This window comes from Gallinula chloropus, assembly GCF_964237585.1.
Source record: "Gallinula chloropus genome assembly, chromosome: 3".
Taxonomy (NCBI): Eukaryota; Metazoa; Chordata; class Aves; order Gruiformes; family Rallidae; genus Gallinula; species Gallinula chloropus.
Genome location: NC_140087.1, coordinates 51,332,519 through 51,349,218, shown reverse-complemented (window position 1 = coordinate 51,349,218; position 16,700 = coordinate 51,332,519). Strand labels below are relative to the sequence as shown.

At 46.3% G+C, this 16,700-nt stretch overlaps 1 protein-coding gene across 1 annotated transcript; it reads left to right on the top strand.

The window, feature by feature from the left end:
• Positions 1 to 6,071: 6,071 nt before the first annotated feature.
• Positions 6,072 to 15,560, top strand: LOC311190634 (epoxide hydrolase 1-like). Its single transcript, XM_084262620.1, has 10 exons — positions 6,072 to 6,177; positions 7,516 to 7,539; positions 8,193 to 8,406; positions 9,206 to 9,386; positions 10,141 to 10,371; positions 10,729 to 10,858; positions 11,231 to 11,445; positions 13,361 to 13,469; positions 13,783 to 13,908; positions 14,825 to 15,560. Exons 1-10 carry the CDS (start codon positions 6,149 to 6,151, stop codon positions 15,024 to 15,026), a joined length of 1,461 nt encoding a protein of 486 aa, XP_084118746.1. The 5' UTR covers positions 6,072 to 6,148; the 3' UTR covers positions 15,027 to 15,560.
• Positions 15,561 to 16,700: the final 1,140 nt, after the last annotated feature.

Sequence of the window (16,700 nt, the reverse complement as noted above, 5' to 3'; positions counted from 1 at the left end):
CACAAATATTTCTGTATTTGTGGGCCCTCATAAAAGGCCCAAGGTCCATAGTGCTATTTACTTTCAATGAGCTGTCTGCAGTGCTGTTATTACATTATACCCCAACATCCCTGGTTCTTCCAGGCTAGCTGTTTTTAATGAAAAATGAAAATCATATCCTTATGTTAGAAATTCAGCTGATTCAGTCTTCATTTTATTAATGCCTCTGGACCTGAAGAGTTTCCTCATATTACTGTTGTTGTTATACAATGTAGGCATAACAACTAATAACGGACAGTAGGAAAAACCAGAGAGAGAATAAATAATTATTCCGAAAGAAGGCCACGGAAAAATTTCCAGACAGCTAGCACAGTTCCCAAAAAGAGTGGAAATAACACACAGAATCAGAGCAGAAAACTTTCCAATATTTCCAGTGAACTGAACACATCATGAGACCAACTTCTCATAAACCACCTCTCCTCTTGCCTGTTTCTTCAGGCCTGCTCACATGCTCCAGCAACTCCTCAGCTGCCTCCCACACTAATCATGGGAGCTCTGCGGGTACCTAATGCTCAGCTGATGTCTCTGCAAAACCCATGCTTAGAATTGGGTTTCTCCTTTTCCCTCTGAAGCCCTTCTTTGCGAGGACTGGTTTGGCAGAGCAGTGGGACAGAGATGTCCTGCCCCTCTCCTGCAGTGCACCTAGCCCTGGAAGCTGCTGAGCACGATGCCCGCCAAAAGCAAAACCAGGAGCCTGCCAAGATGAGGATGCACAAAAGGAACTTGGGATCTGGCCTGTGATAAAAGTTTGTATTATGGGATCCTTCCTCATCAGTGGTCATCGTTACTGAAAAGGATGGGGACCATTCCCTACCACTTCTTTTTGTCTCAGCCAAATATGACAATTGCTTGTTTGGATTTTTTTGCTGCTGTTGTTAAACTAAATAAATTATGAAGTATAGACCTCCCCCTATGCACACTGATTTATCTGCAACCCTTTGTTGAAGATGAGGCCTTTGTTTCTGCTACCAATGCTTCTGTCACCATAGTAATGACAAATCACCCAGAATATTCTTATTCATAAGTTATTTAAATCTATATTGTCCTACAGATCTTAAGACCAGTCCCTCCCTCTAGTGCCTTTGGTCAGTTGCATCCTTATGTTTTAAATGATCCTTGCTTTCTTTGCAAGACAGTGATTTTACAAAGCTGCTTGGAGCAACGGTTGCAGGAGATACACAACACACTCCTAAGACTGTAAGAAAGGCAAAACCAGCCCAACTGACCGGGGTTTAAAGTTTTATCTGTACTGATTGCATAGGAGTTTTCTTCTTTATAGGGAATTCCTTGTGTCCAGGCTGCTGGGCACCTGGGTCAGCTGAGCCAAGCCGGCAAGCCTCCACCACACTCACCAAAACGCCAGCAACGCATGCAAGCCCAAGGGGGCTCTGTCTCACATTAGGCTCCAGGATTAACACTCCCAGTGCACAGCATAGCAGGACCCCTATCCCCGAGCACAAAAAGGGCCCATACACCCCAGCTTTCAGTGCATGGCCGGGGTCACATGCAGGAACCACTGTATTTTGTGCATCCAGGCTCTGAGCACAAGCTCCCGGTGCCTGCCTCCCATCACCGATATCCCCGAGATTATCCCAGGGGTATCAGTGACCTAAATACACTGCTTTGGACTTGAAAGTTGCTTTTGTTTTTAATGTTGCTGAGTCTCTAAAACCAGCACACATAACAAACTGCCTGTTTCCAAGCAGCTGTTGTGTAACTGCTTCCCCCCACCCAGAGATGTTGACTGCCATTCATTTAATGGGTTTCACTGGGAAGTGCCCGGGGGAGCCTCTGAGCTCCCTAATTAGCAACAGAAGGGGCCAGCCCTTACTGGAGGTAGCAGTGAAACGTTTGTGAGGTCTCCTAAGAATAAGGGAGGAAGAGAAGGGGCCATTTCCAGATGGGAAAACTCCTATTCAACCTACAGTGCAGAGCGGAGGACTAAGAGAGGGTGCTGGAGGGAAGGTACTTGCAGAAATGGTGGTGGCCTCTCTAGGCAAGAAAGGAGCATTTGTGAGGGGAAAGGAAGGGGTGGGAGAGATTGTTCCTGGCCCTTCCAAGCTGCTCATCACTCCTGCAGTCTGAATTCTACACGAGACACCATGGAGCAGCACAGAGGCCTTGTGGGTTGGCTGCCGGTAGAGGCAGGAGCAAGGTGCGGCTGCAATCTGCTCTCCGATGTTTGAGCTGGATCTTGTTAATAAGATTCAGGAATTAACAGATTGGAAGTTCTTAGGAGCTCAGTGTTTCCTACAGGGATGTGATCACTGAGGCTGAGCACAGAACCCAACATTGAAGGCTGGAGTAGACTTGGATACAAAACAAATCTCCCACCAAAAACCTGAATGTCCTGAGACCTCAGTGGGAAGGTGAAAACTTTGCTTATCCATTACAGGTAGGGTGATGTGCTTGGGGCTGTTCCTTAATCCCCAGGACACAGCCACATGTAGTAAGCTCTCCGATACTTCCCATGAGATCTGATTTCTGGACAGGGCTTTTCTCATACAACACCTCTTGAGGAGAGTTGTGTAGGCATGGACAGCTTGGACCTACTGAACTGTGAGACCATTCGCCTTCAGAAGTCACATGGGGAAATACAGCATTCCATATCTTTGGCCTGTGGGAGCAGAAATCCAGTGAAGCAAAAGAAGGCCTCAATAGCCTTAAGAACCTTCCTTAAAAGCAAAGGAAGAAGGTGAAGTTCAAAGACAGAGTGATAACCATGGAGCAAGCAGGGTTGTGGGAGCTTCCAGGAGCACAAGGGAGATCTGAAGCTTCCAGATACTGCCCTGCCCTGCAACATCACTGGCCACAGCTCACCAGTAGTGGCCACTGACCAGAAAAAAAGGAGAGAGTTGGTCCCTACTATACATCAGGAGATGAAAGATCCCCTGTTGTGGAGCACCATTTTCTCTCTAGTACTATTCTTAAGACCGTGAACCTCATTTTGTGCCAAAGGAAAATTACGTGGCAAAGCCTCTGCTGTAAGATGAAGGGCAGCACGTTACAGCCGGGGCCATAAATCCCAGTGAAGGCCTTGCCAATGGCTCTAAAGGTCAGAATAATAATTTCCAAGTTGCCACAGCATCTCACGCTATAAAAGAGATATTCCAATCTTTTGTGCTCCTTTCTTCCCTCTCTTCATTAGCTCATTTCATAACCAGAAATCACCAGTTTTCCTCCCTGGGTCTCAGCTTTCACCGTTAATGGCATTTATGAGGCTTGGATTATGATTATACGCAATTGGCAACGAGGAAAACAGAAAGTGCAGAATAGAAGAAAAGCCCAAATAGAATTAAAGAGAAAAACAAAGAAAAAGAAAAAATAAGTGGCATTTCGTGTTCTGTGATGTCCCTTCCCACTAGATGGCACGCAACGATTGCAGTGAAGGCCACCGGGGGCCTTCTCCAGCAGCAAGTCACACCACGCCAGCGTTAGCGGATGGGCCTGGGGGAACTGGCAGGTTATGTTGTGCTGAGCTCCTTCTGCTTGCATCCAGCTGCTAAACCAGCTGAAAAAATACATTACGGCAACATTTCCATGTGTGCGTTTTCCATCGGTGCTGCGGGGGTGATCCTGTAGATCAGCAACAAGAGGAAGATTAAAAAAAAAACCCATAGGAGAGGAGCTCTCTGTAAGCATGTGATTTGTGTGATGAACATGTATGAAATCCCTTTATAAGATCTCATAAAGGTACTGCAGGATGGCAGCAATTGGAAGTTTGGACAGAGATGCAATAGTAAGATACAGCATATCAAATGTTATTCTTTCTCTTCCCTGTCTCCCTGTTCCCCCATCTCCCTGCCCACCCCCACCCCCGCCCCCCCGTCCCCCCCCTGCCCCCCTCCATGCCAGAATAGCAGCTGGACCAGCAAAATCACAGCGCTGGGACAGAAGCAGGAGACCTCCTAGTAGTGCTCCGAGGAGGCTTTTTAAAAACGGGTTTGCTAAGCTGTCTCTCATTAAGAATAAGTGATCCTGCCCCAGCGCAGGGAGATGCTCTGGGACACTTTTGTAGGTCCTTCCCTGTGGGATTCCCCTTTGCATTTATTGGACATGCATGGAAAATCCTGTGGGAAGCATCCTTCTTGGCTCCAGCAGGCAGTTTCTGCCAGGATTTGTGCATTTTAGCCACTAGAGGTTGTAAGAAAGAGGGGGGAAACCCTTGTTTCCCACAGACAAGCTGCTGCAGCATCCCAGGGCAGGATTTCCTCTGGGACCCTTTGATCTCTGCCCACCAGCACTCAGACAAAACTGCTGCACATACCCTGCATTCCAGTAGATGTGATCCTGCCACCTCAACTCTCTCAGGTTTATCAGCGGGATTTTGTTGCCATTTAGCCCCAGGGTCTTAATGGCCTTGGTGTGTCCCCTTGTATCTTAAGCAAAGGACAGTCTTACTCTACTAAATCTTTTCCACAAGGAGCAGCAGTTTGTATCTTTTCTCTGTAGCTTTAACTAGCTCTGCTTGCTCTTTTTCCTCATGCCTGCTCTAGATTCACTCTCAGATCTTTAAGCCAGACCTTCCTCCACCAGCCTTTATGCTTTTTCCCAGTGCTAGCTAAGAAATGGAATATTCCCGAGGTCTCTTTTGTCTCCTGGAGACATCACGGCCTGGCACCTTACAGGGGTCCTCAGCTACCTTCCACACGGGTTGTAATTCTTTCCTCTTGTTGCTAATAATTCTCCAGCCTTCTGACTGTAGTTCCTCTGCGATCAGGGATACCATCTCCAAAGAGGCCTCTTGAGAGATGGTTGTGTTTGGGAAACAGAACTTTAAAGCTAAATAGTCCCAGATGGATATACCCAGAAATAGCTATGGTGGAGCAATAAATTGAGCTTCAATTAAATGAAGGATTTACAAGCTTTTCTTCCTGATGGTTCTCTTTGTGAGAGCACAGTGGCTGCACATGAAACTCACAGCAGTATGAGACCCAGTCACTGAAAATCTCACTAGTGAGGGTACTTCACTTTGAGCATTGCATGCAGATAGGACTTGTTTCCTCTGACAGTAAAATATAGCTATTCCTGAAATGAAAGCACAGCAAGGACACTGCTCCAGCAAGATTTGACTGACCAGGAGGGAAATGAAATCTAGCTCCCTGGGCTAAAATCAAACATTGATTTCTGTGCAAAGTAAAAAAGCTTCCCTTTCGCTTTTTTTGAATCTGTTTAGTTTTGGCTGCTGCAAGTAACTGGTGCACGTGGAATAGAGGCACATCATGCCTCTATTGGGTTGGAAGGGATACCCAGAGGTCAGCACATCCCACCCACTCAGAGCAGGTCCAGGTAGGTCAGGTTTCTCAGGGCCTTGTTCCTGTCAAATTTTGAATGCCTCCAAGGATGAAGAGTTCATATCCTTTCTGGGCCCCTATCCCAGTGTCTGAATACCTCCATGGTAAACTCATTTCTTCGACCTAACCAGAATTTGCCTTGCTGTAACTTGCATTTTTGGTCCTTCAACTGTTTCTCCTCCAAGGCAAGCCCAGGTGCATTTCTTCTACACTGTCTACTAGACAGCTGTAGGCAGCAAGAAGATCCCACCCTTTGCCTTCTGTTCTGCAGGCTGAACAAACCCAGGTCTCTCTGTCTCACCTTGTACACCACGTGCTCCAGTGCCCTGGCAGTTTGGTGGCCTTATCCCCCCAAGGCTGGGCTTGCTTCAGTCTTTCCTCTACCAGCAAGGCCAGAAATGGACATGGCACTCCAGGTGTGGTGTCACGGGATGCTAAAGAGATTTAGGATCACTATGCTCATACTGCTGGCTAACACACCTCCTACAAACCCCCGTACGCAGCTGGACTTTGCTGCAGGGTCACCCTGTCGAGCTGGCTCAGCCGAGGGCCTCAGGCCAACCTCTGCAGAGTTGCTTTCTATGCGTTTGGCACCCAGCCTGTGCCGGTGCACCGGGCTGTTCCATCCCCACGCAGGACTTTGTATTTAGCTCTGGTGAGCTCAATTTGCAGCTGCACACTTAGGCAATAGGTGGCACTAATGGGTGACGTAGCTTGAATTGTGACGAGAGAGCGTTACTGCCGAAGAGAAAGTCATCGGAGGAGACACCTGGGCTGCCTCGCCCGGAGCAGCGGCCAGACAAGGAGGTGCAGACATGTGGCCGGAGTTTCTTCCAAAAGCCTGGTGAGGTCCCCTCGGCTCGGGGAGGAAGGACTGGGAACGGAGCTCCCTGGGATTGGGAGGGGAGAGAGCCCCTGCAGGGTCACCAGGCCATCGGAGGGTGGGAGCCGAGTTCTCCTGAGCGGGAGGAGGGTTTGTTACACCGCGCTCTGGTTTGTGTCGCTCAGAGAGACGCTTCCTGGGACGTGCGCGCTTTGGGAGCAGAGCCGGGCTTGTGATGTTGCCATAATAACTGGTGTCATGGCTCTGAGTCACTCAACTCCAGGATGCAAGAGCAGGGGGATATTAGTAACTGTTGCATAAGCTGCTCAGCCTCCGGAGAGGTGGAGGCTGACATTGTTTGCTTTCCGGAGCCCTGTTCTTTCTTGTCTTGGAGCGGGTTTAAGGAGATACCTCCTTAAAATCTCACACAAGCTGACTCAGAGATTGTTAGGAAATTGCCTTGGGGACTGTTGGGGTCCCCAGTGCAGACACCGGGTTTTGCAGCACAGGCAGCAGCAGGAAACAATACTAAGTTTAAAAAAACCCCACCCAGTGGACTTGGCTTTTTGTGGAGTTTCAAGTCTTTTGTGTGTCTGTCTGTCTCTCAGGCTATAACTATGATGCTGAGTGGCTCCCTCATCTAACCGCCTTCCGTAAGACAGAGTAACAAGACTTTCTCTTCTCACCCCTATTGTTGATAGATTTTAGACTCTGCTTTTCTTCCAGGAGAATCTACCAGGCTGAGAAAGATCCAAGGAGGATCTTCTAATTTTCTTGCAGGCAGACAAGACAGAAAAGCTTGATATCCAGTCAGGAGTAGTTAGAAGCAGCTCACTGAACTCTGAACATGGAAGAGTCCTCCTGCCAGCTCCACAGGCTGACGAGTGCTACATGGCCGGCAGCAGAATAACCCTTGAGCTCAAAAGTCTCCTGCAGAGGCTGCATACCTATTGCTACATGGCAGTCAAAATAAACTACATTTTTGCTGCAGTAACACAGCCACTGGTAGGATGAACCACCACAAGAACAGCTACCTGGTTGTTTAGTGCCTTTTATCTAAATTGTGCTGAAGGAGGGAATATTATGGCAATGAACTATCTAGCTAAAACACAGCCCAGAAACTCTGCCTCTGTGTGCAGAGGCAGTGCTCTGAGCCCCTTTCTTTCTGGCCCATCTGAAAAGTAGGAAAAATAAGGGCAGATGTTGCTGAGTGGCTAAAACAGCTTGTGATCCTGTGGCTGGGCAGTAAATGGTGCTTGCAAGTGACATTCTTTGCACCATCTCCAAGGGTCGGTGCCATTCAGACAACACTATCGGACTTAAAGGATCTTCTTAATTATTTCTTTTTCTCTTTTGTAGGGAGACCTTCTTATCCAGAGTTAGGTGAGTGAACAGCTGCTCTGTGCTGAGGCCTCTGCTTTTTATTAGCACTGTGGTTGGGGGAACCCGTACCCTATCTCTTGACAACAAAATCTTCATTAACAGTCCCCTTTGCAGCTCCCCCAATTAATCCCCAAGGGAAGCTGGAGAGCTTGAGGCACAGGTCAGAGGGAAATTAAGGTACATTTGGAACCAATTGCTCAAGAGTTTGAACAGTTTCGAAATACGTTGCCTGTGTGTAAAAAAACAACTCTGATGACTTAGCTCCCACACTTCAAAGTCAGAAACCTTGAGGAGTCCAGCTGCTACTGTCCCATTCACTCCAGTACCTGCTTTAAAATAGACTGGCCCATATCCTATCGACCCTTGCTCCCCAGAGTACTCTGATTCACAAGCGGAGAGCCAAGGAAGCTTTGTGATAAGCAAGCCGTGAGCAGCAAAGACTTGAGGTCCATAAGAAGCATGGGTAGATGTACCTCTGCCCTAAATCTTGTCTGTCATCTTCAAGAACAACAGAAACCCCCAGTACCTGCTGACTCCGTGGCATTTGTAGGCATTTGTTGGGCTCAGGCCCAACTGATATGAATACAAACCTCAGCATAGTCCCTTTACCCGTGACACTTTTGTTGTTGAACACAATTTTTATGCCTCCCCAGGTCTTTTGAATATTCTCAGAAGAATGCAGTCCTGGTCTCCATGGCCACCCTGGGGGTTGGAGGGATACTGGTTTACTGGCTGAGGCCTAGACGCAAGATCAAGATGATCGAAATGGGCGATGGATGGTGGGGTGCAGGTGAAAGACCCCTGAAAGGGAAAGAAGATGAAAGCATCCGTCCCTTCAGGATTGAAACATCTGACAAAGAAATTGAGGTACCAGTGGCTGGGACATAGGGAGGGGCAGAAAGCTGCAATGTGAAGCCCGTCCATCACCCACCTTACTGCTTTGAGGGGATGTCTTGGGGATGGCAGCAGTGCACTTGCATATGCCAGTGCAGCTGCCTAGCACTGTTCTGGCTCACTGCCCTTTACAAACAGGATTTGAGCTCAGATTCATTGTAATGTTCCATATGGACTTTCTGAGACCATAGACCGTCCATGCAACCTGGGGCTGCTCCTGCAGAAAGACCACGCTTTGAGCAGCAGACTTTGACAGCGAGTCAGCCAATGGTGGAGCAGAGTGGGATGGCATTGGTACAGCAGTGGCATTGTTCGGGGCAGGACTGAGGGGCTTCCACGGGGGAAAGGCTGTAAGAGTGAAAAGGGACAGAATCTTGACTGAGTCACAGCACCTCTGTCCCTCCATGCCAGTGCCTAATTACCCAGCCAAGTAGCAGCTAGCAGCTCAGGCTGAGCTGGTTATTTTTCTCCCAGACAGCAATGCTGCCAAGCTCCTAGTACCAAAAACTCTGAAGTGAGTTAGCCACAAGGCAAGAGTTGTAGCCGGTGCTCCAGGTTGTCCTAACGTAACGGGTAACCTGTAGAAAAATATATTCCCCATATAAATGATTCAGGGGATCATGCAGAATACGCTGCTGCTTCAGGAGGGATTGTGGTGTCCCAGCTAGCACTAAGAAAGCCAGCAGAGCCAGGAGAGCATGCCCATGCCTGCCTTGGCACAGAGCATGTGTGGGCAGCTGGCCAGCCTCCAAAGAAGGGCTTCCCTCCGCAGGACCTGCACTACCGCCTGGACCAGGCCCGCTATGCACCACCACTGGAAGGGGCTGCCTTCCACTACGGCTTCAACTCCAGCTACCTGCAGAAGGTGGTGGCCTACTGGAGGAACCAATTTGACTGGCGCAAGCAAGTGGAAGTCCTCAACAAATATCCCCATTTCCAAACCACCATTGAAGGTGAGAAGGTCTCTGTGGCTTGAGCAGGCCTCACTCTGAAACGCACGGAGAGAATGGAGTTAAGATATTACAATATTTAAGTCAACAGATTGCCTAACAGCTTAGTGACATGAGTGAAGCATCACTAGTGGAGGCTATATTATTAATAACCTTCTATAGATTAAGGCACAGTGGCAATACGATTAGGTCTGCTTCAAGGCATGCCTCATCTGGCTCTGAACCTGTGTTAACTAATGGTGAGGTTTTCTTCTGCTATTATCTTTGAAAATTGCACAATTTATCCAGACTCTGAGGCAAGAATTTCCCCCACCACCCTCCAGTTTAGCTAGGTGAAGCTGGTCAGACTTTAGGTAGGTGATCTGCAGGTTAAACTTCTATCTTGCACTTACTTGTTCATGTTTCTCTTTTTATCACCCAGATATTTTGTAATTTTGTCATGTTTTTACATGTTTCTCACCTGCATTGTGCTAGTCATTTAAGGGCAGCTCTACTTGTATACTGTGAGACCAGTTTCTTAGGAGATGGATGTTCAATCTGCTGTGACCCCAATATCAGGGGGTGGGATCAATACCTCTGTCTGTATGAAAAAGATGAGACGTAGGTACAATGTCAGGCATCTCCTTTCAGCTAGACATCTTGCCATGGGTTGACTGCCACAAGTGCTAACTACTTTGCCACCCTCCTTCTTCAGTCCCTAAAGCAGAAATTGTGATAGAACCTGAGCTTTAATTTATCTGTCTTGGATGTGTGGCAGGGATCGATATCCATTTTATCCACGTGAAGCCCTCCTACATCCCTCATGGTCAAGCTGTACAACCTCTGCTGCTGGTCCATGGCTGGCCCGGTTCCTTCTATGAATTCTACAAGATCATCCCGCTGCTCACGGAGCCAGCCAGTCATGGTCTCAATGAAGGTGACATAGTGTTTGAGGTCATCTGCCCATCCATCCCAGGCTACAGCTTCTCAGAGGCACCACACAAGCAAGGTAAGCAATGAAGAGGCTCTGTTGGAATCACAAGGTTTTTGGAATAACACTTCAGCCATCCCCAGCTCCCCTGGGCACTGCAGTTTTTGAATGTGGATGTTTGTCTCTGCACTAACACCCATATGGCTGAGGCGCTGGGGCTGGCTGTAGAGATTTGGGAAGCAACGATAGCTGGAAGCCAGGTCCGCTTTCCACTTTCTCCAGTTTCCACTGAATTTCTTATCATCTTATGTTCGCTGTGTTGCCAAGGAGTGAGGCAGGGCAGAACAGCACACTGTGCCTTCACCCAGCAGCAGGCCACGATCTTTGGCCAGGGGATAGGACAAATGGTTCTCCTGTGTTTCTCTTTACCTGCAGGTTTTGATGCCATAGCAACTGCTCGGATATTTCATAAGCTCATGAGCAGACTGGGCTTCAAGGAATACTACCTCCAGGGAGGAGACTGGGGATCTCTTATTACCACAAGCATGGCCCAGATGTTGCCACAGTGAGTAGCAAAGGGAATCAGTGCAGACAAACTGCCTCCAGTTCTTACCCTACCTTCTGGCTCCATGTTCCAGGTCCTGCCTTCTGTTTGTCCTGCCTCTCATCCCCTTCTGCTTTGTTGTTTCCTTCAGAGACAGCCCCCCCCCCGCCCCGTGCATTCAGTTGTATTCCTATGCTTTGCATTGATATTGGCACAGTTCTCACGCTTCCTAAATTTCAGGGATATTTGGTTTCTCTTTCACTAGCTGTGGAAGTAAATTCTGCTGCATTTTTAGCTGAGACCTACCGCAGCTCCAGTCAAGACATATTTTCTAGAAAATGTGGAGACAGAAAATTGCTTGATTTACCCTTCTATTCATTAACTTAATTTTAGATCTGTGAAAGGGCTTCATCTGAATGTCGTCTTCATCAACAAACAAAGTTTGGGAAGGATCATATCTGTGATGCTTGGGGCTTACGTGCCATGGCTCGTAGGCTTCACTAGGGAAGATGTTCAACGTATGTACCCTTTCATCCAGAAGAATATATATGATCTTCTGCGAGAGTCTGGTTACTTACACATCCAAGCCACCAAGCCAGACACTGCAGGTAACAAACATTCTCTATGTTGCTATGAACATTGTATAGTAACTGTTTATGGTATATAAAAACTTAGAGTTTAACAAAGGCCAACCATGGATTCTGGCGACTGAACACAAGGCATGGGGACAAGAACTGTGTAAAAGAAGGTTAGAAAGAAGAGCTTAACAAAGGATGGAGACTACAAGTAACACTTTTCAAGGACTTTTAAGTTACATGCCACTTCTTTTTGCAAGAAGCAAGTGCAGGGCCCTGACATTGACGCTTCTAGAAACAAATGTAGGTGGAAACAAGAAAAGTATCATAAGCAAGTGCAACGTGAAACTTGCAGAAAGGTGGACACGGCTCTAACACCTGAAAAGCCAGAAGCCTGACACAGTTAGTAGGGCCAGTAGATGAGGAGTCTGAAAAAAGATATGGCCATCTCTGTAATGTTAAATGTATTATTTGCATCAGTCCCCACTAGTGAGGAGTATGGGATGTTCCTTTATTGAAATAGCCCCTCCTCAGGAAAGACAGCAGAGCTGTCTCAGACTGGTGTCAGATGTGGAGACCCTAGAATGAATAGCACCTCATCCTGACAATTCACTGAGAAAGAAGAAACTCAAACTGAAATATCAACTAATGCCTAGTCTGTTGCTTGAACTGATCACAACACCAGAGACATAAAAGGAGACAAGATACCAGGTTGGGGATTTTGGTTTTTTTTAAGAGCCAAACAGTGAAGGTAGCCCCAGAAAAATGGTGACTGGTAAGTTGAGTCTCTGATCAGAAAACTAGCAGAACTATTTTAGAGAGAATGGATTTACAGGTATCACAGGGAAGTTATCTTGCAAAATCAGAGCACTGGCGGAATCAGAGCTACAGATCCAGTAATGGAACATCTTTCATTTCCAAAAAAGATCTGTTGAGGTTCCTCCCCCAATGTACTTAAAGAAATTAAACTACTTTAAGAAAAGGATTAGGTTCATGGAGTAAGTAAGCAAGTTCCCGGGGAGAGAGAGTATCACAAAAAACTGCTGGCACCTGTACCTTTCAACGTGATCCTAATTTCTCTAGAGATTAAAGTTAATGGTTAAGTGAAAATTTTACATCTATCCAGGTTTGGTTTAATCTAGAGATAGCTGCAGACAGTTGCAAAAACATTTAATTGACTGTTTGATTAAACTGGCCAATAAAAACCGATGTCAACAAAGTCCAAAGCAATTTAAGTAGAGGAAGGAAATCACAACGGGGTCTAGTTTGGCTGGTGCCTGGTGAGAGAATCCATGAGTCACGGTCAGTGCTTTGAAACATCAGCCGGCTCAGAGTTGAAAAGAATCTTAGAAACTTACTGCAGCCTAGAGTATGGTGTAGGAATTTTCCCAAGGCCAACCCCTGTGACCGCTGAAGCAATCCCCATCCCTGTTTTAGAGGTAAGAACACAGGTGTAACATGCTGTGTACCCACTGTATTTATAATGCTTGCTAGCCCACCCCAAAGGCAGGAACAGGGAACAAATCCACAGCACTCTGCTGTTTAAATTAGATTAAAAGTGATGAACAGCACTTGGGGGCTGGTTTATCCATCCTAAGCAGGACAGTGGTCCCAAACAGCTTATCTGAAATTTCTTTACAGAGTGCAAATCCTTTACATGTGATTTTGGTCCTTCTGCCACACGTTACCAAGAAGCCAACAGGACTCCCATAGCTCCTAGCTTCTTTTGTATAGGAATTACATAAGTTTGTAGCACCATCAGTTACAGCTGGAATTCCATGGGGGGTAGATTTGTCAAGAATGAAGTACTACCAGGGCTAGTAAAATAGACTCTCTTCTGAATTCTCATGGAAGACCCCCCAAAATCCATGAAGTTCAGTTGAGCTTCCACTGAAGTACTGCAATGCCAGAAAATCGCAACAGTTCTCCTGTTCTTCTCATGACTTAGGCTGTGGGCTGAATGATTCCCCTGTGGGGCTTGCTGCGTATATTTTGGAGAAATTCTCCACCTGGACAGACAAATCATTTCTGCAGAAAGATGATGGAGGCTTGGAAAGGTAAGAAAGGGGATGCTCTTCCATGAGAAGACCCTCTGAAGGAATAAGTGGTGATAACTAATGAGGTCACAGGTAAAAGACAAGCCAGTAAAGTTTAATAATTAAAGATTACATGTCACAAGTAATAGTTTAAACTGATAGCAGAGTGCCTGCAAACCAGGCAGTTTGGCTCCAGGCACACAGGTGCCAATTGATTCGCTGCTAAAAACCAAGTGAAGAACAAGAGTAACAACTGTTCTTCAGGGCATGAGCCCAATAAAGAGCATCGAGAAACAGCTTCCAGTGCAATTTCTTCATCTTTCTCTCTCAACAGCAAATACTGTCTTGATGAGCTTTTGACCAACGTGATGATTTACTGGACAACCTCCTCCATTGTGTCCTCAATGCGATTCTACAAGGAGAACTTCTCCAATAACCCTGACTCAAGCCTTTATAACAGGTAATGAGATGGCAGGTGCAAGACAGATTTGCAAAGGAGAATTAGCCACATGAGCTGGTGGTTTAAGCAAATTTAATTCATTCAATACCACCACCAGCCCCATTATTTTATTTTTATAAATAGTTAAGGGTTGCTTTCCTTGTGAACCTACAATGCACAGGAGGCAGCTTGTGGCCTAGATGTGTATATTCAGTCTGGGTTGCAGTTCAAACTGTAGGTCTATAAATTTACTCGCCAAACAAATGACATCTGTGGCTCAGTTCAGTAAAAACAAAACTGAAAGCCATGACCATCTTTAACAGGGGGCTTTGAAGTGTATTAGCTTATCTCCCAGGAAGCTCTATCCTTTCTAACAGCTGCAACTGTTAATGCAAACTTGGGAAAGCAATTTGGAGAGTAGTAATTGAAACCAAGCCCTTGCTAACAGCCACTGTCTGCACAACTGCAAGAGAGGCTGACCAAGAAAGCAGTGCCAGGCAGACTTCTCCAAGTGATTGATCATACAAATAGGAGAGTCTCCTTTTTGTAAACTGAACCAGTTCCCCTTTCCTCTCAAGGGAGGTACTACAAACTCTAAAGCAAACACGAGCTACCTCAATTTTGACTTTCACAGAGAGATGTGGCATCTTGCCATGTTATCACAACACTACAAAAAATGAGATAAGCTTAAAAATCTAAAACATTTCAAGACTGAACTGTGCAAAGTTGGCTCTGCTTTGCATATCTTTGAGTATAACATTCTTAATCTCAAGGAGATCCAAGTACACGTGAAGCTCTTCAACAATGGTCAGACCACAAAAACAGGTTGCTGTGGTGAAACTCCTACAGCTGACTACGGTAGTTACCAGAGTCAGAAGGTTTTTATAGATTATCCCTAGGACTCCTTTCAAAAATGCAGCTAACTAATGTCTTCTAGGGTTGGAGTGCACGTTCCCACAGGGATTGCAGCTTTTCCCCAGGAGATTGCACATACACCGCGCGTCTGGGCAAAGGATGTCTTCAAGAACATCGTCACTTACTCGTACATGCCACGCGGAGGACATTTTGCTGCCTTTGAGGAACCCAAGCTCCTGGCACAAGACATCATGCACTTTGTCAGGAAGGTGGAACAGCTGTGAACCCTCAGTTCAGATACACACACACAGAGAATGGAAGCAAACCGTCCTGCCCCCAGCAGAGGCTTTACTATGAGGGATTAAATAAATCCAGTGTAATCGCATACAGAAGCCAGCATTTTATTTTGATAATGGTTATAGTACTAAAGTTGTTAATCAAGCTCTAAAGTTCTTCATAAAAAAAAAAAACCAACGCATCTTGTCTTCTTTTATTCCCGGCACAGTATCACTGCTGCATTCAGAGTCAAGTATAACAGTGTATGTAAACAGTTTAACGCGGTAACATTGCACTCATTTGGGGAAGAGAGCAGAAAGGAACCCGCCCTTTGTTCCTCAGAACTAAGGCTTCTGTTTAAAAGCTTCTTTAACTACTTGAGTGCTCGCATTCTTAAATACCCATGGCAAGGCGGCTTTGGTGCAAGTTTAAGAGGCTTTGATCTCCTGAGCACAAACACTCCTACATTCAAATTACATTTCATCCGAGACACCTGGGATTACATACTCAAGCAGGCAGCCACACACCAGGCAGCTTCCTTCCTCCTAGCAGTTTTCCCCCTGGAGCTAGATTTAGCAGCTACTACGCATTGTAAACAGTTGTTAAAGGATAGTAAGGTAGAGACAGCACTCCCGGTGTTCTCCAAGCTCAGAACTATCAATTTAGTTTCCTCCTAGCTCTATAATCTCATTTTATTGCAAAAAGGCCAGAATTAAGATGTGCACGAAGTACAGAGGGTTACTTCAACCTTTACCCTCCTTTCAGAGGACTTTCCCCCAACCCATCGTGCAGTTTTCGCTAGCAAGAAACCAGAAGCGGCCTCACTACCAGTCAGCTCCAGCTTCTTTTCAATCGGGATAGCGCCATTTAACGGTATTAGGCTCGTTACCTGATACAAACACGCACCCTGCAGGTAACTCCAGCAGATACCTAGTTCTGATGCCAGGTGCTCTGAGCGTTTCTCCCCCTGCCCCATCCTGTACTAGGCCAGAAAGAAGGGCTCAAGTTCTGCTTCCAGATAATACATTCTGAGTTAGGAATAGGAATTTGACAGGCAAGTAGTACTGACCTTCATCACACCCTCACCTGTTCTTCATGTTTCAGCACCATTTAGAGCCTAAGACTCTGAAGACTTTTGTGTAACAAAAATTAGTTCCTTGCTTAAGTGAGAATAAACTAGCATATCAGGGCAAGAGTCCTGCTTGAACCCTTTACAGAGAAAGTTAAAGTTAAAAGTAGGCTGCTTCTAACTGTTTAACCAATTGTCAAGGCTGTTGGACTAAAGGTTGGGGGCAGGGGGGAGGAAATAGGAGGATATGCTTCCCTGCCTCCACAGGACTGCTCAACCTCTTCATCTTCAGTTCAAGACAGTGCTAGGTACAAGATCTCCCAAATACTGAGAAGTCCCACTCCTGGGATTAAGTGATGGAAACTGAGTTCCAGGGGAAAGTTAGTTTCATCAGCTAGATAGGCAGACACTTGAGTACAAGCCTGATGAAACTGCAGGGAAAGGTCTCCTTTCAGAGGAACAGGGTACATCAGAATGGTTAAGGCCTTTCTAGTCACATACATTATGTAGACTCCCAAACAATCAGCTAATGCAGTAATTATTAGCAGGAAAATATTTGCATTAAAACTCATGAGAGAGAAGACTGCATCCAGTATTTGCCAGTTCATTCAGT

Excerpts from the sequence above, each read along its gene's own strand:
- LOC311190634 (XM_084262620.1), top strand. The coding sequence starts at position 6,149 with ATGTGGCCGGAGTTTCTTCCAAAAGCCTG. Across the intron at positions 7,540-8,192 it reads ACCTTCTTATCCAGAGTTAG|GTCTTTTGAATATTCTCAGA; the intron begins GTGAGTGAACAG and ends ATGCCTCCCCAG. Across the intron at positions 9,387-10,140 it reads TTTCCAAACCACCATTGAAG|GGATCGATATCCATTTTATC; the intron begins GTGAGAAGGTCT and ends GATGTGTGGCAG.